The 22458-nt window shown below is 40.3% G+C and overlaps 1 protein-coding gene across 1 annotated transcript; it reads right to left on the bottom strand.

The window, feature by feature from the left end:
- Positions 1–9455: 9455 nt before the first annotated feature.
- LOC111595426 lies at positions 9456–13094 on the bottom strand. The gene is made up of 4 exons (XM_023309149.2): positions 12873–13094; positions 12699–12817; positions 10697–12336; positions 9456–10642 (listed from the first exon to the last, which is right to left on the bottom strand). The coding sequence occupies exons 1-4, from the start codon at positions 13092–13094 to the stop codon at positions 9456–9458; spliced, it is 3168 nt and encodes a 1055-aa protein (XP_023164917.2).
- Positions 13095–22458: the final 9364 nt, after the last annotated feature.

Genomic DNA, 22458 nt, shown 5'->3' with positions numbered 1-22458 from the left:
TCGATAATTGATAACTTTTTTGGTAATTGAAAAGAGTCTCAAATACCTTTTCAGCTTGAACTTGAATGGTTGCTTTCAACTTATGTAACCATGTCCAGGAGTTCAACTTGCTCATGGCAAAAACATAATTATATAAAGTAGTACTGAAGCCGAGTATATAAGCGTAGCTAAGTCCACGTTGGCAGCTAAAGCCGCATCAAAGTTAGTGTAAATTAATTGACCAAACTTAATGATAAATATGCAGTGGCTATTTTCAGGACCTCAGTTACAATAAACACAAATCGCTGTGGCCATATAATTAATTAAGCTTTTATTGTATTTTTTTGTTAATCGCTATGCTCTCTAGACTCCGCCGCTCGTCCCATTCAGCCGTGGTATTTAATTTGCTTTAATGGTAAATCCTTGTTTTATGTGCTTGCCCAGCAGAAGCAGGCGAAATCCGAATTCCGAAATCTTTTAATGCCACAAACGGCAACCACAAACGACAAACTAAAATATCACTCATACGCCAAGTGGAATACCCTCGCTCGTTGTTCTCTCCAATTGCCAGCTCCAAATTTATGCGCGTGTTGTGCCCGCTGCGCTGGCAGCGTCACTAAATTTGCTGGCTGCGCTTTTGGCCACTTCCAGCTTTCTATTTACGAGAGATGTCTTTCGGTTCGGTTCGGTTCGGTTCGCTTAGCTTTGCTCTTAATCTAAATCTGCATGTCAACTCGAGGACCGCATAAATCACAAAATAATCCCAAAGTAAAATAGCAATGGAAACCGCATGGCCAGCAGCTGTCCTCGATGGGCGTCGCAGGGGGCTAGAATGTGGGCGCATTACGCCCTCGGCGCACATTAACTTCAATTGTCTTTGTCTGTGGCCACGCCCACTATCCAATGATTACACTCAGCTCCACGACTCCTTAAGCATTTGCTTTGACAATATTCCGATTGGAGTTGGGAGCGAGCAATGTCATTTGCCTTGTTAGACCAGCCCCTTTTAGCATTTTTGGGTCTACAATTGGGCGGCTGCCGCCTGGCACTCACATGGTATCCTTTGGCTGGTAGCATTACCTAGTCTGGGGCTTAGCCACTTCATTTTTATCGAGACAATGCGACCCCGGCCGCAAAATGTAATTCAACGCAATCGCATTCAATTTTATTTAAAATTGTTAAATCGCTTTCACAGCAAAACCCATTCAGACCATTCAGCTCATTCGGCCCATTCGGCTAAGCAGCCCTTTTAAATGTCTCTTTTTCGCAAAGAGCTTATACAATTTATCAGTCAGTTTGCATGGAGAAACAGTTCTATGCTCATAGAAGTCCTTATCTTATTTAATATAATTATCAATGAATATGTTTCCGGTATATAATATCTGTTTAAAAAGCAAAATATATTTAAAACTCTAATAAATCAGGTCAACATTGATCTTATTTTAGTTAAATACTAAAATAGCTAGAGAATTATAGAGAATTACATTTAATATTCTCAAATTTACATAAGGCTTTTTGCGGCTGACTATCAATGAATTACTCTCGACTGACATCGATAGAGTCTAATTCTAATCACAATACCTTTTCCAATTCATTATTTAACGTTATTCTGTTTTAGACACATCATTATTAAATTTATATTTACTCCATAAACATGATTTGAGAGCATGGAACTTTCGGCCTTCATTGCCTTAGCTTCACCTCTTTCAGAGACGGTATGTGGGCGTGGTTGCTGTGATTTGCTTTATCACTTGTGGTCCTGGGGCAGCATGTTGCACGTTGCCAGCTGTCCGTTTCTCGTTGGCTCGTTTAACATTTTGTTGTGTTTCAACCCAACGGCAGTTGCAGCTAATGCTGATTTTATTTTGTTGTTGTTGCTGCCGTCGTAACTGGTAGACAAATATTGTAAATGAGACTGCGACAAAATCATCTGACAAAGGCGACAATGAGACAATGGCACCCAACGGGCCAGCCAGGCCCACAAAATGTATTTCTATATATTCCACAATACTCACATATATATATACATATATTATAAAAAGCTGTTAACGAAATACACGGTTGAAAAAAGATGCTACTAGACGATACGAGCACACACAAATGGGTCGGTATGCATGTGTGCGTATGTATATAGGGTTTTCTGTAAGGCTTCCGAAACAAAAGGCGCAAAATGAGTGCAGGGAGCCTCTGAGGAGGATGGAGGAGGAGCTGAGTGCTGTTGCCTCAATTGAAATAATTAAGTGTCAAAATGGCGCACTCGAGGCGGAATGAGGTGGGTTATGGCTGGTATTCGGGTCTGGGATTTTCAACGGAAATGAAAATGATTTTTCGTGAAAATTACTTGGCAAGTGTAAACTTTTATGCGCACAAGCGAAGCTCCAAAGTCAGGTGGCAAGTGACGTAAAGTGTAAACAGTTTAAAGCAATTTGGCCCTAGCCGAACTAAGCCGCAGCTCACAGCGTAGCCTTTGTGCCTCAGGAATAGGAATTGTAAATGTGGCTGCTGCTGTTGCCACGCCCTGTGCAGCAGTTAGCATTAACTACTTACTACTGCGCCGCATGCTTTTGTCGTTTTTGAGAAATGCGTAAAATGTAAATTTCCTCCTTTTAGATTAGGGCACAGAGCTTTGGGGTTTTCTTTAGCTGTAAGCGCCATTAAATGCTAATATAAGAAAAAATGGGATTTCCGTGTGAATAATTGGATAGATCTAAAGACTTATCTATAGATTGATCATTGTGCACCATTTGAAAATATTTATTGAAGTTTTGAAATTGGCTAAAATGCTTTTAAAAGCAAGAGCTATGTGTGGACTTATTATATATATTCATTTATTTATTTGTATATATATATATAGAGCTTAGCTTACAGCTTTCGATCATGAACAATTAATAGTAATTATGAATTTATGAACAGAATTTGATAGAACTTCTCTATCAGAATATTTTGTATGTTTTCATATAACTGTTAATTTACTCATTGATACATCATCTTGGCTATACCTTTCTGGAAAATCAAGATGTATATTATATACAAAGTGTTTTAGCTTGTCGTACTTGAACCAACTGCTGCCATTCGGCAGGCAGGTATGCATGAGATATTTGATTTTGTTGTTGTGCCACAGATTTCCCAATCTAAATAATATACCACACTCACAAGCAAATTGTCAAGCAACAGATACCGCACTGCTCCAAACACTTCACATGAAAACACCCTGAAAATAAACACTTGGTTGATGCCGCACTTTTACTTAACTTTTTAGCGACCATGCATCCAACTTGGACTGTAGCTCACGCTCACTCTTCCTTTCACTCTGCCTCTCCCTCGATCTGTTTCTCTGTGTAGCTGACTCAAAGTCGGACACGGAAACTTTGCCAATATACCGGCAGCAGTTGCTGCCTCAGAGCTGAGTTCCCAATCCCCAGTTGCGGATGCCATCTCAATTCACAATCCATTGTCGACCTGCTGACCGCGCTGTACAAAAACCACACGCATGCTAAAAGTGTGGCCAAAGAGAATGAAAGGAGGAGTGGGAATGGCTGTGGGCAAAGGAGTTGCTCGCCTGGCTGATGGTTGGGCTTAAAGTACCGCAAAAGTTGTTGCTCGCTGTTGTTGTTCTTGTTGTTGATGTTGTTGTTGTTGTTGTTGTTGTTGCTTTTGACAGAAAATTGCTGGCAAACGGTTGGCAAAGATGCTCAGCTGAATGCACACAAAGAATGCTGCTTCAGCTAGCAGGGATGTGCAGCTGGCCGTGCACCTGGCTAGGAAGCCGGACCACCCGCCGGGCGCAGTCAACGGCAGCGCTGGCCACAACGGCAGTTATGCAATCACAAAGTTGCCCCGAACTCTGTCTTCTGGCCACTGATTGAAATTCTTAGCCCGGCTGCTGGCTCCTGGCCTGTAATTTTCAGCATCGACTCCGGATTGGGCCGTGCTGGGGCGGTGCCTGTTCACTTTTCATTATAGTTGTTATTATTATTATCAAAATCATCTATGCGTGCCTGCAGCACAAGTTGGCTGTCCTATCCTTCATCCTTCATCCTTTATACCTCATCCCTCAGCTTGCGGCCCGCATCTTTCAGTTGCCTTCATTGTCAGTTGCCAGTTGCTTTTCTATGTGAAGTATTCATCATAACGTTTTTGTGCTCCTGCAGTAATATTCTTATTTTTGTTGTGGCAGGAAATACAATCCAATTGGTTGCTGTTGCTGAAATTTCTCATTGGTTTGCCAATATTATTATTATTTTTTTTTTTCAATTTTTTTTTCATTTTTTTCAATATGCATTGCAGTTGAGCTTTTTGATTAGTTTTCTGCTCGATGATATTCCAATGTGGGCTATTGATTGTGAATTCTTATTGTCGATTTCATTAAAGTATTAGCCAGCAATTCGAATTAAAACTGATTTGATTCGACAATAAAAACATTTTTAGAAAGTTGCATTGGATATTGCACATGTTTCTGAGCATACTTTTAGGCTTGGCTTCGAATTGACTGCTTTAACAGCGCCTAGATCACACACTTAACAGCTGTTAACTGAGTATCGCCGTTCGTGTTGCACTGCTCGCTCGTAGCTATTGAAAGTATAAATGCTGCTATTGTGTTGCTGCTGTCCTATTCTCTCGCACACGTTGTGAAACACCCTGTGCCCACAGTGCAAAGTTATGACACTTTACATTGTTAGCACGTGGCAAACTTCTTGCTCGACATTTTTATACCCTGATCCCATTAAAAATGGGAAATCAGGGTATAATGGTTTTGTGCAAATGTATGTAACAGGCAGAAGGAGGCGTGGCAGACCCCATAAAGTATATATATTCTTGATCAGGACGACAAGCCGAGTCGATTGAGCCCTGTCCGTCTGTCTGTCCGTCCGTCTGTCCGTCTGTCCGTCTGTCCGTCTGTCCGTCTGTCCGTATGTGTGAACGCGTGGATCTCAGCATCTATAAGAGCTAGAGACTTGAAATTTTTTTTGTAGGTCCGTGTATAGCACGCGCAGGTCAAGTTTGTTTCAAATATTCGATAACTATTCGCATTTAATTGTTATCGAATAAAAACATTATTGAAATGCAGTAAATAAATTATATCTCGAAAGTCTTAAGAGCTAGAGCCTCCAAATTTTGTATTTAGTCTTATGTATATTTTATGCAATTTTGATTTTTGTTGGATTTTGGATACCGGCTCCAAATTCCCCCAAATTCTTAGAATTTAAGTTTAGTTGGAGCTAGGGCCATTATGTGAAGGCGTTTGCATCTCAACCAAGCCAATAGGATATGTAGATCATATGCTGAAAGTTTCATTAAAATCCATTAAGTAAAACAGAAGTTATTAAACAAAACGTTTGGCCAATTTGCAAAAGCACATGTCAGCAGCGCCACGCGCACGCATTTTTCCTATGCGTGTGCACACATACATTCAAATGCGTGCATTCTTTTCTATTCCAAGAATTGAAATTGCGATTGAATTGTGCTGAATTATTAGCTGCTACTTATGTTCAAATTTGCAACAACTCGCGAAGGAAGGGCAGTGGCTGCGTTGGTATAGGCGCCGCTCGTATGCAGCTTGGTCCGGGTTCGAGACCAGAGGAGATGAAATGTTTTTTATTGTTTTATTTTTTTTTTTTAGTTATGAAGTGGCGGTGTTGGTAGAGTTTGTGCACGTTGCGCAAATAATCCGGGTTCGAATCCTGGTCTCGCAATGTCGATTTTTATTTGTTTTCTTTTTTTTTAATTCTCGATACAAACTACGGAAAATATTACAAAACTCAAAGGACTAGGATCAGGGTATCTCCTAGTCGGGCACCCCGAGTAGAGCTTTCTTACTTGTTTCTGCAGTTATTGCTGCTGCGGCGCTGATTGAATGGAATCTGTGGCATACCTATACAAACACACACATGTTTGTGTTTGTATATGTGACTGTGTGTGTGTGTGACTGTTTGTGCGCGCTTTCAGGTTTGTTTGTTCGTTTGTTGTCGCCGCTAGTTAAATGTCAGAAACTTTTTGAGCTGCAACTGGCAAATGAAACGCTTGTACGTGTTTGTGTGCGCGCGTGTGTGCTTGTGGTTTGTGCTATGCCTCACACCTGCACTTTACTGACCATAGATAAGAGCAATTTGACTGCTGCACAATCACCGCAAAATTGTCGCCCATTAGCACTAAGCAGTCAGCTCGAACGGCCAGTCAAATAGTTTGCCATGACACGAACCCATGTCAGGCGACGGCTGCCAAAGAACAATTTTCATCTTTACACTTGCCGCTGAAAATAGCACTCGAATTTATTTGATATATTTGCAACTTATTTTAGTTTAATATACATTTCTATAAAATTCCCTTAGCAATAAAAACAAAAACAAAAACCGAAAAATGGGAAAAATATAAGTACTAACAAAATTTAAATAAAATATTTAAACGAAAGGCATAATTTGAATCGGAGTACAGCTAAAATAGTATTTTTGATGCATTCTTATTTCAACATTTGTATTTGCAAAGCTTTTAGATGAAATTCTTGCATAAGACAGAAAATTTAGTTTTTGAATAAACAAAAATATAAATTTTAAGAAAATAAATTCAATTCCTAATAATAGTTTAGCTATAAATTTAAATTATTTTTAGCTGGTATTACTTTATTATTTAAATATTAATATTTTTTAATACTTTCTAATTTCTAGAATTTCGGAATATTTTTCATATCGGCTTTAGTTCAATTTACATAGTAAGAGCATATGAGATTCGCTTTAGATAGCATTTGACACATGTTTTTTTTTCGCTTCGTTAGACCTGTCCGAATTCCTAAACCCGCCGCACCAGCCACACACCCCCACGGCGACCACTGCACTTCATTCTTTCGACGGCTGTGTGTGTATAGTGTGTGGGTGTGTGTGTGTGCTTTTGACATTTTTGCGTTCATTTTTGTGTGACAAGTTTTCTGTGGTTCACTGGGGCCACTTTACGGCATGTCAGGCCCTCTTTGGCAGACGGCCGGCCTATTTCACACTTTTATAGAAAATTTTTGCCAATTGTCTGGCGACGTGGCGGCTCGTGCGATGTACTCGGTGGTTAGCTCGATGTGTTTTTTTCCTACTTTCGGTGCGGAAGTTTGCGCAATTTTCAAAGCGGAAATGCAATTTTCGGTTCAGCTGCATTTGTCTAGCAGCGCAGCCCGGCCGTCCGCCCGGCCGCCTGCCTGACATCTGGGCGGCTTGCCAACACTTCCAAATCGTATATCAAACGCAGAGTTGGCAGCCTCTGACAATGACATGCAGCGGCAGCGGCAGCGGCAGCAGCCTAGCCCCAAAAAGGCCGACGACAACGTCGAGCATGGAAAACTGGGCATGGTCGTAGGGGGAGACAGAGGTGGAAAATGCCGCCACTAGAAAAAAAAACAAGTTGGAAGCGTCGACGCTGCCGTCGCCAATAGTTGCAGCAGGAGCTATTTATTGTTGTTGTTGTAGTATGTGTTACGCCTTTTGTGGCATGGCCTGAAAATATATTTCACACGCTTTTTTATATGCAGCAAACGGGCGAACGACTTGGAGCATTTTTGTGTTGCATGCTTTTGCATGCCGAATGAATTGTCGAAATACTTTTATTTATTTGCATATAAATTATTCAATTGTTCCTTGGCTTATCTTTCTTGCTGGCTGCATTGTGCCCACTCCACCGCCCATGGAGTCTATCAAAATGCTGAATGCATTGTGGGCTGCAATTGATTTCTGATAACCATATATATCTGCGTCCAAAGTGGGGCGTGGCGATGCGATAAATTTTTGATTTATGCCTGCGTATTTGGCACAAGTTAAATAAAATTGCATTTGCATGCAGTTCCAGTTGCTGCTGCAGCCAGCCAGAGTAGCAGAGGGCGGCAGAGCAAAGGTCAAGGGGCGATGGTGGGCGTTCGGGCAGCAGTTGCCAATTTATGTGTGTCAAAAGAAGCGCACTTTGGTTCAATTGCCCATGCACACATTGCGAATTAGTGCTGAAATTTTCAATTTGCTGCATTCGCATGAATTTCAAATTGCAAATTCCAAATTATAAATTATTTTGAGCTACTTTTTCTCTTTGCCAAATGCATTTGAGGTATGCCACTTCCTTGAATATGGCTTTAAGTTGTGGTTAAAATTGTATGTGAGCATAGCTTAGGTTGAGTTCAAGCTGCCAGATAAATATTTAAATCAATGCTGAAAATATTTGATTTCAAATAATATCTAAAGCTAAACCGTTAGAATAACATATCCAAGTGCAGTGTTAATAACTGAACTAACATCAAATCATGAACTTGCATCGAAATTCTTTATCAAACAGTCGTGTTAAAAAATATATTATTTTCAAATATATACTCATGTTCATATTCATAGTTAATGCAAGTCTATTCAGCAGACAGGCGAAGCACTTAACCATCTTATCCTTTTTTATGGCGTTTATGAACAACATGAATCAGGCATAGGCACTGGGGTCCATTGTCATAACTTTTCAAAATGCCCTCATCCCCATTCACCATTTGCCATTTGCCATTCGCCATTTGCCATTTGCCACTTGGCGCGTTGCTGTAGTGCTTCCGTTTCCGCCAACACGTGCGCTAAACGGTTTGTCTGCCTGGCAGGCAGAGCCTGTTCGTCGTGCTCCTTCTTGCTACGGCTGCTGCTGCTGTTGCTGCTTGACTATTGACAGTTTGTTGCCGTCAGATGTCAACTGCAGTCGTGGGTCGACGTGCCCTGCGACGCGCTCTGCAAATATTTGCGAGGCTGCTTTTTTTATATTTTGTCGCGCCGCCTAAAAGCATGCTTCAATAACATTCAAAAGCCCGTCGTACGTGTACGCCCACGCCCCAGCGCTTGTCACCAAAAATATTTCTAATATCTTGAGCTACATGTGTTGTAAATTTATTAGCTGTCATATAAATCTTTGCACGCTGTCGCCCTCTGCCTCCTGAAGACGTGCCGCCATTTTAAATTTGTAGTCGGGGCTGGCGCAGACGCCGGAGCCTGTTCGCTTGCCATTTTCAAGATAAGGCACTTGGGGCAGCGCAACCCTTCATATTCACATGTAGCATTTTTCATTTACATAAATGCTACTTAAGAAAATTAATAATTTTTTCCCCCTTTTTCTGCAGAATCCGCTTTTGGGCTTAGTTTTAATTGGACCCAACACCACAGACAACAACATGCAACACATGAGGTACAGTCCCACAGCGCTGCTGTCATTGTCATTTGTTTAATTAATATTGCGCCTAATTGTAGGAGCCAGATTTTGCTGCGTGGCAAACGATTATGAAGATAGATATCTGACTCTGCTCAGCTTGATTGAGCACAGTGCACAGCGAGGTTCGCTTCACAACATTTTCAGCCTGGCCAAATGAATTTTTGGTTTGGTTTAATATCAATTTTATTAAATGCGCTTTTAATATATTTTATATAAATAGACAATAATAACTAATAGCTGTATATTTTGGCACGCTTTTCTTTTAACTGCTTAACATCTTCGCACTATTGCACCTCTGGCTCCGCTTGCTTAAGGGGCATGCCCTTATCATCGATCTCTACGGACGGCACCAAGGGCGGCTTGAAGCCATATTCCATGTGCAGATTGCGCCCGAATTCGGGACTACGTTTGAGGCTGTGGCCATTGCGCCAGCGCTGGAACTCATCAAATTCGCTGCCGTTGTTGTCGTTGGTTGTGCTGGTCGTGGGCACGGGCCCAATGTAGGACTTGACCATGTGGGCGGGCGCCGAAGCAGCTGCAGCAGACAAGTCGGACGGTAGGGTATTGTATATATAGCGTGCCCCCTGCAGCCAAGGTGAGCCAAGCGGCGGCGGCGGGGGACGCAGGTCGAAGCGCATGTCCGCCAGGCTGAAGGTAGCCACCTTGGGCGCCTCGCCACGCACAGGCCTTATCGGCGGCTTCACAAGCACCGCTTTGGCCGTGGTCTTTGCGGTCGTCTTGGCAGCAGTTTTTGTGGCTACTTTTGGTGCCGTAAACTGTGGCAGAAGCTTTTTCAACATGCGCGTATAATAATTCTGTAGAACTTTTGGTGGAATATGGGCAACCGAGGCGTGCGTCCAGGGATGCAGGGCATTTGGATGGTTGGCGAAGTTGAAGCCGGGTGAGTGGTTAGGAGGCATTGGCATGTGTATGGCGACAGGCACGTGAATGGGTATGGCCATGGGACGGTCTATGTATTTTTCAACAATCTTCTCAACCTCGACGGGCTTTTCAACAATGCGTTCCACTTCGAAGGGCACCTGTTTCTCTACGATCTTCTCCACAATTGTCTCTACGGGATAAGGCACTGGCTGTTCGACAATGGTCTCAACTGGATAGGGGCGATCTACATAGTGTTCGACATGTACGGGGACCGGCACCGGCTGGGGCACAGCATATGGCACTGGGATGTGCTTCTCCACAATTTGCTTCACGGGCCGCTCGACGATTTTTTCAACCGGCACCGCATACGGCTGCGGCACATGCTTCTCTACCACAGTTACTGGTGGTGCCTCATAGTGTGTATCTGCTGAGACATGGCCAGCAGAATGATGAGGAACATCAATGTTAATGGTCGCATGAGATATGGCGCCCTCTTGCGGTGCGCTGTCGTTCTCCACCTGCTCCACATTGATGGGATTCGCGGCTAGGGAGACGTAGTTAGTTGCAGTTGGGTGTGATGGTGGTGCCTCTGCAGATGGTGCAGAGACATAATCTTTGGGACTGTAGCCCAAAGAGGGAGAACTGTAGTAGTTCTGGTCATAGGGCGGCGGTTGGTAAATGGTCTCATGCATCTCTACCAAACGACCATCCTTCTCCGTAATGAGTTTGTTGTGGATGTTGACCGATTTTTGCACTTCGACGAATGTGTAGCCATTGGGCTTAACCAACAGCTGAGTTTCAGGCTGAGAATGTAAATTGGAAATGGACTTGGGTGGAACAGCGTGCTGCAAACTATGCTGGGAGGGCTCCGCAGCTGCCTCAGAGACATATTCATGTGGGCTGGGCAGTTGCGGCACCGGCTGCTCGTCTGCATGCTGAGGGGCCGGCGAAGTTGGTGTCGGGTTATGGGAGTTTACCGTCACATAGAGCAAGCTGCTGGGTGTGGGTCCCCCATAATTGGAGTACTCGCTGGGTGCAGGCGTGGGAGCGTTGTTTGAAGAAGGCGACGGAATTGCTTGTGTATTAAGCTTTGATTGTGGGTTTTGCGACTCAGACTGTGGTTGCTGAAGATTCGACTCCTGCTGATAGCTCAATTGGGCAGCGGGTCTAATAAACGGACTCTCATAGGCAATTTCCTTAGGCGGCTTCGCAATTATGCGTTGCTGGGTTGGATTGTTGGCCTCGTAATGGAAGGTGCCTTTCTGTATCGGCCCGTTGGCACTATCAGATATTATGGGCTTGAAAGTTTTCAGAAACTGCCTAGACGGTGCCTCTTGCATTTGATGGTGCTGCTGGAAGCGCTGTTCACTGTGAGCCTGGAAGTGATCTAGTTGCTGTTGAGCCTGGGACTTGGGTTCATTTGGTATCTTTGCCAACGACTCGTCGTGTACAATGTGGACATTGATTTCTTGCTTTTCGGCTGGACCTTTCTGACTGTTGTAGCTCTCAATAGTATGAGAGACAGAGTCAGAGCTAAGAGCAGGGGCAGGCAGACGACGCTCGTAGAGCTGCTGATCCATGTGACGTGTTTCTGCAATCTGGTTGTCCTCAATGCTCTGGCCATCCTCGAATTCGGGCTCTGCCTCGCCGAGTATGACAATGGGTGCACTCTCGGCGGCGACGAGAGTTTCATTGTCTTCACCTTCGGTCTGGGGACGCAGCAGCAAACTTGGTAAAACTGGAGATGCGACTGCGGCACGATTAATGCGCATCAGCTCATCCCGAGAGATGTGATTACTGCCGTCCCTAAACGGTTCTCGCTCAGCACTGCTGACCTTTTCCACCACAATTTGTGTGTGCCCTGGTCGAAGTTCGCGTCGATACTCCTTCGTTACCGTCGTCTGGTAGCTGTAATAGGTCTCATTCTTGGGCGGTAACGCTGTGGGCTCTGTTGGGACACTTGACTCCAACGCAGTTGTGGCATGCACCACGGCGCTATTTGTAGTTGTTGTTGTTGTTGTGCTTGGTTCATCTGTGACTGCCTCTGTGTTGGCCTCACTGCCGCTATAGCGAAAGATGTCGGAGAAGCCATTCGGAAAAAGATTGAAGAGCACCTCGTTCACTGTGTCCTTCTTCGACTTGGGCTGTCTATTGCGACTCACAATTTCCCTGGGCTGCTCTTCATTGATATCAAATTGTATATAGCCATGTCCATTTGTAGGTGTCCCAAGGCTGCTGCTGTCTTCTTGATTCGGTAACACAGTGGGGAGAAAACCAGGCACTCTGCGATGTTTCGGACATAGGAATAGAATAAAATTAATAATGTTCGATAAAGTGATGTTCGTTAAAAATATCGTGTGCTATTCTGTGTAATAAAAATTATGTTTTCTTTAATATTTATTTTATTTTATTTAATAAATTAAAAATATCTTTTAATTATTTGGATTCTAGATGCAAACTTATCTGAAGAGAGGCTGAAGTTTTGTTAGCTCTTACATGAAATTTATATATTTATATTTTTACCTCATAAATGCGTTAAATATTTTATAGACTATTTTCTATACACACAATCCGTTAACAACTCTCTCTCTCTACCTCTTGAGTAGAATGTCGATGGAGATTCCTTTTAATTACAATTAACTCACCCCACAAATTGTTGCGTTGTCTGTTCGATTGCTTTCAGCTCCGCTTCCCTAAGCACTTCACTGGCCTGGGGCAGATCATCATTGACCTCCAGAGCTCTGGCTCCTGCCTGCTTATTAAGCTGTCAAAAGTGACTCTCATTACCTGTCAAAATCTCTCAGCAAACTTGGACTCACCACCGCCTCCAGACTGTCAGTCAAAGCGTCATCGGAGTTGTCGCTGTTGTCTTTGCTCGTTGGCGTTGTCGCATTCTGTGGTGTTGCGGGCGGTTGCAGGGGCAGCGGCAGGGTGGTGGTGCTGCCAGTGGATGTCGATGCGTGGGTTACTTTGGCTGTAGCCAGCAGACAGATGCCAATGACAACGGCCGACGCTGCTAGCAGTTGAAGTTTAGGCCACATGTCAGCAACGCTGTACGGAAATGGCCAAAAGAGCATTAAGTTTCGGTGTGAATAACCCCAAAACTATGAATTCCTCCAGCCCGACACTTTACTGCTTGTTGCCTCTGGCAAGCCGTCAAGCCAGTTGGGCTCCCAAAAACAGAAACCGAAGCTAAAGCCGAAGCCAAAGCGGAGAGGAGCCACGCTCTTCTACTGGCGGGTCTGTTTGATATTCGCGATATGTTTCGATGATGATTTTTCCTAAGTGGCTCCGCTCGCTGTGACGTTTTGGCATTTCAGCGTTTTAGCTTTTTAGCGTTTTTCTTTCTCTTTCGCTGTGTGAATTTTCCCTAAAGATTTCTTCATTGTCGCTTTTCGCTTTCATTGCGAGTTGTTGAACTTAGCGGCATTTGCTGTGGGCTTATGTCATTGCAGTCGCCGCAACGTAATAAATTATTAACTATTTACAGCCGATGGTCGAGAAGCCGCCGACTACATGTCGACGCACATTTAATTTGGAAAATTGAAATTGATGGCGTTTAAAATGGTTCGGAACGGGTTTTCACATAGTTATTGCCACTGGTGCTGCTGTGACTGTTGTTGTTCAGCTTTGATAGGCATTAAATATGCATGCCAAAACATATTTCACTTGCCGCATTCATGTTTTGGCCCGAAGCACTTACCGTGCACTTAGCCGCACAACATGTTGGCCAAATTACAACAACAGCACCAACAACAACAAATCAATCAAGTTAATTTTGTGAAAACAGGTGCTGCCTAAGCGAAGTTCGAAATACTCAAATTTCTACTCTAGATTAGTTTTCTCAAATGATAATGTAATTTTCGTCCACTTTCGAATAAAGCCAAAATGAAACTGTTTCAATTGATAATCAATTTCTGCGCACGTACAAGACCAATAATAAATTTGGAATAAGCCGTTCACATAATTGTTATAATTTTAAAATGTTGCAAAGGAAATAATAAACACAGTTTTTGCAAGTTACTTTCGAAAGAAAACAATTTCTGTTTATAATTGGAATTTTAGCGCCAATGGGAAAGATAAGATTTTTTATGAAATTTAATAACTATTTAAAAATGTACAGATATTAATTTGAGAAGAAATATTGCATTCCAAATTACAAACAATGTTTGTTTTTTTAATTATATTTGATTAATCAAAATAATTTAAAATATTAACGACTTTTTTGTTAGTGTCTGAAAAAACATTCATTAATATTCCAAAAACTTTTAATTGATTTTAATGATATATTAAAAATAAAAAAATTTTTTTTTTTGTATTTACATTTCAATGAGAAACATCATACCTAAACCGCGAAAGTATGTGAACCAATTATAAAATGATAAAAAAATTCCACTTTGGCAAATAAATTTATATCGTGGTTACAGTTTAAATAACAAATCAAGTAAGTTAACTTGTTTTATTAAGAATATCTGTATTAGATTTATTTTTGGTTATTTAAGTCAATATTAAATTTCTTTAATTTGTATTCATACATTTAAAATAAATTAAAGCCATGCTTAAACAAAAAAAAAATAATTTAATAATAATAATGTAAGTTTAGCAGTCAATTCCTTTCGCTTTAACAGTTTTGACCGGCAAATTTATTTATAATTGAAATCATTTCATTTTCCCACGCTTAATGTGCATTTAAAATGCATCATTTGATTATTAATTTACCTGCATCCATTAAATATTACAGGCGAATGGTTTAGGGAGTAACGCAGTGAAATGAATACACTTAATTATTAATATGGCTTATAACACAATTAAATCTCACTCTGAAACACTTTTCGAGACACGTTTAAGCTGACTTTAAAACAAACTTTGTTGCTACTGTTGCAATCAATATATTTGAGGACTCAGAGCAAGCAGCACAAATAGTTTTCAATGAACTCCGAGAAACTATCGTTTGCAATAAGAGGAGCTTGAGTTTTCGGAACTGTCTCCACTTGAGTTAGGCTTAGCTTGGGGGAGCACTCTACGCTGGCGACCCTGTCAGCTGCGCGTGCGCGTTGCGAATGAAAGTGAAACCGCAGTGGAGCGCGCATTTCGTTTTCTTTTCGATCGGAGTCGCTCGAGTCGAAGTCGATGACGGTGCTGCCGTTGTTGTTGTTGTTGAAGTATGGCTTGTTGTTGCGGCAGTTGATGCTGTCGATCCTTAAAGTGTAGCACAAAACTTGTCCAGCCGGCGATTGCGCAAGCGCAGCTCTCCCTGCCTAGCGCCCTCTTCCGCTCACTCTCTATCTGTCTGTCTCGCTCTCACTTTTGCTGCCGCCTTTGCAATGACATTTTTTTATTGCTTTCTACGGCAGCATTGACCCTGCCAAAAAGCATATGCGGGAAAACTGTGCAACAGGTTTTTTGGCCTGGCCGCCGCCGCTTTGGCCAATTGTGTGGAAAACGCAACAATAACAACAACAACAGCAGCAACGGCAGCAGCAGTAACAGCAACAGTAAGCATAAAGAAAACTCATTCGCTAGTGAAAGCCCTTGTCATTGCCATTTGCCAGCCAACCGCTCGCCCTTGGCTACTGTTGACTGAAGCTGCTCTTCTGCCTGCTGCTGTTGTTTATGGTATTATCTCACATATAGTTATTACACTTGTGCCGGTATTTATGACTATTGTTGTTGTTATTGTTGTCTTTGATCACCTGCAGTTTTTCTGCTCGCATTGTTTTGCTTGATGCCAATTGTGTTTTTTCTTCATGATACGTTTTACAATTTCCATTAAATTTTAATGAGCCACATTCGACAGCTTTTGTTGCTTTTATTGTCAGGCATTAGACATCTGGACCTGATTGATTCATGTGCCACCAGCTTGGTTGAATGCCACCTGAGCGACGCACCCGACTCTGGACGTCACCGGAATACCGTTATACGCGTATTTCTATTGATTTATGAAAATATTCATGATGCGTTTGCAGCTATTTATTTCATTTATTGCATGGATAATGATTGCTTAGCGGTGCAAAAATTGTTATCGATAAATGAAACTGATTTCGAGATAAACAAAGTTATATTTTATATATAGTAAGATTTCTGTGTTTTGAAAAATCTGTTATAATAAAACTCTATGCTTAAAAGACAACATATAAATACTTTAAGATTATGACTTGCAAAGTTAAAGAAATAACAGTTGCTCATATAAATAAAAAAGAAATAAAAAGCTTTTAAATAGTTTTTAATGTCATGAGGCATGGGAGCGCTTTGTGTTTATATTTAATACATGAAAAAACAACGTAAGCTGCTTGACTATCTGATCTTAATGGAGCCTACTTATCTAATGCATCTCATTAATGCCAGCTTAAGTGCGCGTACGATGAGAATGTTGCATGCAGCATGAGCACAGCTCCCATGAGCAATTATTATTTGCGGGCAATTGTGGCTTTCACCGAATCGTTGTGCTTGGTGTCATTTTGGATGGTGTTTCCTCTGCGTCTTCCGCACAGCCAAATGCGTTGCCAGCTTAAGAGAGTGTGCGTGTGTATGTTAGACAATTATGATTAAAGAGCTAGAGACTGGGATACTGAGATTATGTAACTAAGCCAGGCGAACAAGCCGCATGCCAAGCGACTCGTGTGTTTTTTGTTGAAGGAAATGCGACTCATAAATTGCACAGGCCACGCCTCGCACTGTGGCCCCTCCACCGACCGCACTGCTTGGCCAAGTTGCCTATTGATGGCTAATTTGTGCAGTCTCAGCATCTGGCCAAATTGTAACTAAATTCAACTTTTCAGCTGCTGTAGCTGTTGCTGGTTGACAATCAACTTCCTTCCGCATGGTCAAACTTGTCGCTGGGAAACCGAAAACCAAATCGGCGAAAATTGCAAAGGAAATTATTGGAATGCCTCCGCCGCAGCTTATTAATGTAAAAGCCCTGGGAAAGCTCCGACAAATCTATTAAAAGCAATTTATTTTATTTTATTTCTGGTATTTACTCATTGTATTTCCAAAAAGCGCATCGAAGCGTTATGGCCAGCCAACCAGTAACGACTGCCACACCCGGCCACGCCAAGGCCCGCCCGGTCCTCCCCGCCATGCCCAGCCTAGCCTCCCTTTTTGGCGTGCTAATTAAGTGCGCAGGGCAAATAAAATGAGCCAAAAGGTAATTACAATGAATGGGAAGGCATCGGCGGTGGCCGGACTCGGACCGAAAGCCAATTTTATGCAACAATCAATCAAAAACCATTTTTAATTTTGCGTTAACAATTTTTGTATTCGTATTTCATGCTTTCATGCAAGCGTTGCCTTTTTTTGTACAATATTTTTTCAATATATTTTGTTTTTATCCTTAATTTTTTACATATACATTATTGGCCCGTTGTCGGCGATTTTGCCGCGTCGCTCGTTTAACTGTGTGAAGTAAATTGGAAAATAAAGTTAAAATTAAAATGCATTAATTGAACTGTGAAATTTCATAAAAGTGTATAAAAAATTATTTGTGCGTGCGCCAATGAGCAGATGACAAAGAAGAAGAAGAAAAAGAAGCAGCCGCATCAGCCGAGTACTGAATTAATTGTCAGCGTTTTAAGCGCGCTTAAAGTCGCCATAGAGTCGCACGCGCTCAACTTAATAAATTTGTACGCATAAAAGTGCGGATAATGAAAAGTGCTCGGAAAACAGAAATTGCATAAACTGCCTCAAGGCAGCAACGAGTGCAACGGTAAATGTAATTAAGTATAAATGATTCTATAAATTAATTGCTGCAATCAAGCGCAGAAAAAGGAGACGTAAATATATATGAACATATAGATATATATATATGTATAGTTCATATATATTTACGTCTCCTTTAACTGCATATTTATTCAGCTATGTATATATATAGCTGAATTAATATGCAGATTATGATTCGTTGTGGTCAGCTTAAAATTAGTTGGGCTCAATATCATTTGGTGTATCAGATCTTGAAAACAACCAAATAAAATATTTATTGTTTTTATATAAAATAAAAAAAAGAACAAACTAAGAAAATACCATAAAATATACATACAACAGAACCCTTTCCATTATCATTAACTTAAATATAATAAAAAATTGCACATAGTTCAAAATGTAACCAAAAAATGTACATAATTATAAGATGCCAATGGCCACTTCCCATAGTTCCCGAAATGGACAAATTTGTTATAAGACAAACCAATTGCGGTAACTTCGTCAAAATTAAATATCGCAAAATAAGGCTGTTGGCTGCTTTTCTGCCTGCGTGATTTAGCGCCGACACAGCCACGCCCAAAAAAAACTATTTATTATTTGCGACTGGATCCATAGATGGATGTATAAATCAATCGGTTGATTCGCTTTAAGCTTTACCGCACCATAAACTCCGTCACTTTATGGCTATGTGGATATACATAATTGTTGCTTATGAATTTTTGTTGTTGGCAAAGTGTTGGTTCCTCTTGTGGGGCGCTTCGCTTAGGCAAATGAATGTGAGCAGCGGCGCCAATTGGCAACTGGACAGCCAGTTTGTGGCTGGCTTTGGCCATGACAACAATTAAAAAGAAATGTGCACAGCAATGCCAATTGGCAATCGCGGATGTTTGTGGTGTTTCCATGGCTCACCGCGCCCCCTTTCGGAGCAGCTTCTCTCATCGGTGCAATATAGTAGATAGGAGGCAACAGTGCACCTTTCGCTGCTTGGCGCGTGCGTCGACATTAGCGCTAGTTGCCGCTTGGCATCTTGGCCAGATATGTATCGCCGGGACCATTACGAGTTTATTCCACTCCGAAAAGGAATTTCAATTGGTCATTGCCAGCAAAGTTGATAAACTGGAAGGCAGCGAAGGCGGTACGGTACGCCCCCGCAACAACAACTCGTGTAATCTTGCGCCTTGGCTATTTGGCCGTCATTAGCGCCGCAAAGTGGCAAACCGGCTAACAGTCCACATGCCCGCCTGTCCACCTGCCAACCTACCATCCCACCAGCCAGCTTAGCTGTCGTCGTTATCATTGCCACCGAATGTTGATGTTGTCTGCAAACAGGTTGGCTGGCCAACTCTTTAGGCCAAAAAGTGTAGCAGTTGCTGTCACTGCCACATGACCATATTGCCAATGGTATCGTTATTGACTATGCTGTCCTGCGGAGTCGTTGTACTTTTGATTTCCAAGTAATAAACCCGACCACAACAACGCTGCTAGACGCAGAGGCACAACACCCATACATACATACACAATCCATGTTGACAACGCATTGGGCCAATGTACGAAATGAAAACCGGAATATGTCGCGTTGCCCCAAAGCGTCCTCGAAGCACCTCGCCGTTCCCCTTTTTGTCGCATTCCCCATAACAACGATCCGCTGCAGCCTTTCCCTTTCGTTTGGCCGCATCGTCGTTGCGCAGCCTTTTGATTGATATTGATGCAATTGAATGCTGCAACATGCAGCACGTTGCAAGCGCAATTGCAATCTTTACTGAATCTCATTACCATTTCAGGTTGCACGTACGTTGCCAATTGTTACGCACACTCTACCCGCAGTGGTCGAGCTGATTTGCTGATTAAGCTTGAATGTCAGCTTGCATCAAGGAATTGTTTAGGCTAATTGTGATAGCTATTAAAAGACTAATAATCATGAACCTCAATCAAAACTCAAGCAGCCAAATACGTTAGATAAATTACATATACTTTTAGAATATATGAGACAATGAGAAACAAGTTCATGAATTAAATATTCTCTTGATTAGCTTCAACTGCTCAGAACTGTGAATTCAAATGTTATTCTTAGCTACTCCTGGCGCTATTTCAACTTATGTTTGCTGAAGAGTATCTATTAGCCGGCCACAGCTGGCTACACGTTGCTTATATAAAATTGGTTGGCAAATTTGCAAGTCAGGCTCATTTTCAATTCGACTAAATTTAAGCTTACTTAACTTCATTTTTTAGACTAAGAGTTTTTTATATTGCGTTCAGAAAGAGGCAAAGAAGCCGATGCTGGGCGTTGTAACCAGTGATATGATTAGCTTTTTATTTTAAGAGCGGCAACGAGATTTAACTTTTTATTGTAAAGAAATTCTGGTTAGTCTTGCTGCGTTCTTCCCTATTCTCATTATTTTTATTCTTGCGCTCTCACAGTGCGTCGGCTTGATCATGTTATGACGGCACTCGTAGTTTATTTCTAATTAGAGTAAGCTAATCGTTATGTAATTACTCTTAACTTTATTTCTTGTGTATACTTAGAATTCTACATCAGCCTAAGACAAAGTTTCTCCCTCCGTCGCAAGTAATAAAAACTCAAATCATTTATTTTGCATTTTTATTTTTAAATTTTATTTCATGTTCATTTTGTGTTTTTTGTTGTTCGTTTGTTTTGGTTTGCTTTGCCTTTTATTATTATTTTTATTTTTTCCTTTTTGTTTTACTTTTATTTGTATTTTATGCTAAATTGGCTATTTTGTCTGTTGCTTTGTGTCTTAAATTTGTAAATTTTGCGATCCGCGCCATCCTATTGCAATCTTCTCTGGCTTAAATAACAGTTATTGGTTGGCCCTACGGTTGAACCATTGCGATGCAATTGATTTCCAGGGCAGGGTCTGAGCATTCATGTTTTATATATCTATATATCTATATATAATTCTGTTGGTGCGCCTTTTGATTTCGTATTTGTTCTGCTCTCTTCCGTCTCTGGGTTAGCTCTGACCCAGTATTTCTTTAGTATTCGTATCGTACTGCTAAAAATTTGTTTTGGTGGTTGTTTACTTTTATCTTGGGCCTATGACTTAAACCTTTGCTTATTGTATTTCGTATTTTTGTATTTTTGTATGCATACTTTCTCTTCTTATTCTTGTTCTTCATTTATTTTTTCCACACATTTTCTTTGCACTACAAACGAACTGCGTTTTTGTTTGTTTTTATTTATAATCATATATTCTGTAATATTTAAAAATTAATTTGCCACATAATTTTTTTGTTTCACTTAAATACTAAGTATTATGGTATTATATGTGTTTGCTTTTTTATTAATAAATAATATTTTGTAAATATTATTATAATAATTAATCATATAATAAATACAATATGCATTTGACCACTCTTTGTAATTTATATATATACTCATATTTATATATATATATATATAATACCATAATTTTCATTTGTTAATAATTAATTTTGTTAGTTAACATGACGACGTGTTTGTTTTTGCTTTGTTAATACAATTCGCAATTTTCGTTTATAAAAACAAAAAACTTTTAACTCAATTTAACATGGCACACATACAGTTAGGCTATCCATACATAAGTATATTTCCAGCTATGCATATGCATATTGGCATATTTCTAATTAAATAATAAATTATATTTTTACAATGCTTAAAACGCTCTCAACTGGTTTCTATTCGCGGAATTCTTGGAACTCTGCGTAAGTGTTTGCGTTTGCAATTTGAGTTTTGTTCTTGCTTAAATTGGCGTTAGGTTCTTCTAAGTAATTCTTTTTCATTTTTACATCGATCTCTTAAAACGTACTAGTACTTAATATGGCGCACACAATATAATATATATATCTATATGCCTATATAGCTAAGATGTTCTATGAAATAATTTACAAAAGCTTTGGCTTTATACACAAAAAGAAAAAGTGGCGCACAAAAAGTTTTGCCAGCTCTAATTTTGGGGGTTTGAAAATATTTATTTTACAATAGCGCAAAGTTTAATGTTTTGCTATATTATATATTTTTCGTAATATTTATTTTTATTTAGTTATGGACAATCCAACTTGCCACTACAGATGCCCATTTTCAAACAACATTTAACATCTGCTACATATATAATATTGTTCTGAATTTTGGTATTAATTTAAATTAATTTTTATATTATTTTTTCTTTTTTTTGAGCAGTTTTCTGCTTGAACATTTATTTACACGGTATATTTTGTGTGGAGGGTTTCTTTTATGTTTTTTTTGGAGCTAATTTACCATTAATATATATTAAGTTCTTAAATATATTTCAAAAATATGAATTTTAATGAAATTTCAAGAGTTTTTTGGTCCTTGTAAATTATGTAAAGTAATAATGCAGGCAAATAAACAAATATATAATAATATATAAAATTATTAATTAATCAATTAAATCCTTTTAAAATAATTTATAGAACCAGAAATAAATGGGATTTAAATATTTCGCAAAATATGCAAAATGTATATTTACGGTTTGTTAAATTGAAGCTTAGTTTTGTAAAATATTTTTTAAATGTACAATTTATATATTACCCAAATAATCGTATTAAGTTAACCTAACAAATAAGTTGATCAAATTTTTTAATTGATTTTAATTTTAATATATATATAAATTTTGATCTTTTTAACTTTTGAAAATATCTTACAGCTTGTTTATACTTATTTTTTGCCTATTCGAATGCGCAAAAATT

This window comes from Drosophila hydei, unplaced genomic scaffold (genome assembly GCF_003285905.1).
Source record: "Drosophila hydei strain 15085-1641.00,03,60 unplaced genomic scaffold, DhydRS2 tig00000060-arrow-pilon, whole genome shotgun sequence".
In the NCBI taxonomy this organism is placed as follows: domain Eukaryota; kingdom Metazoa; phylum Arthropoda; class Insecta; order Diptera; family Drosophilidae; genus Drosophila; species Drosophila hydei.
The sequence above is the reverse complement of the archived record's forward strand: the minus strand, read 5'-3'. Positions and strand labels throughout refer to the sequence as shown.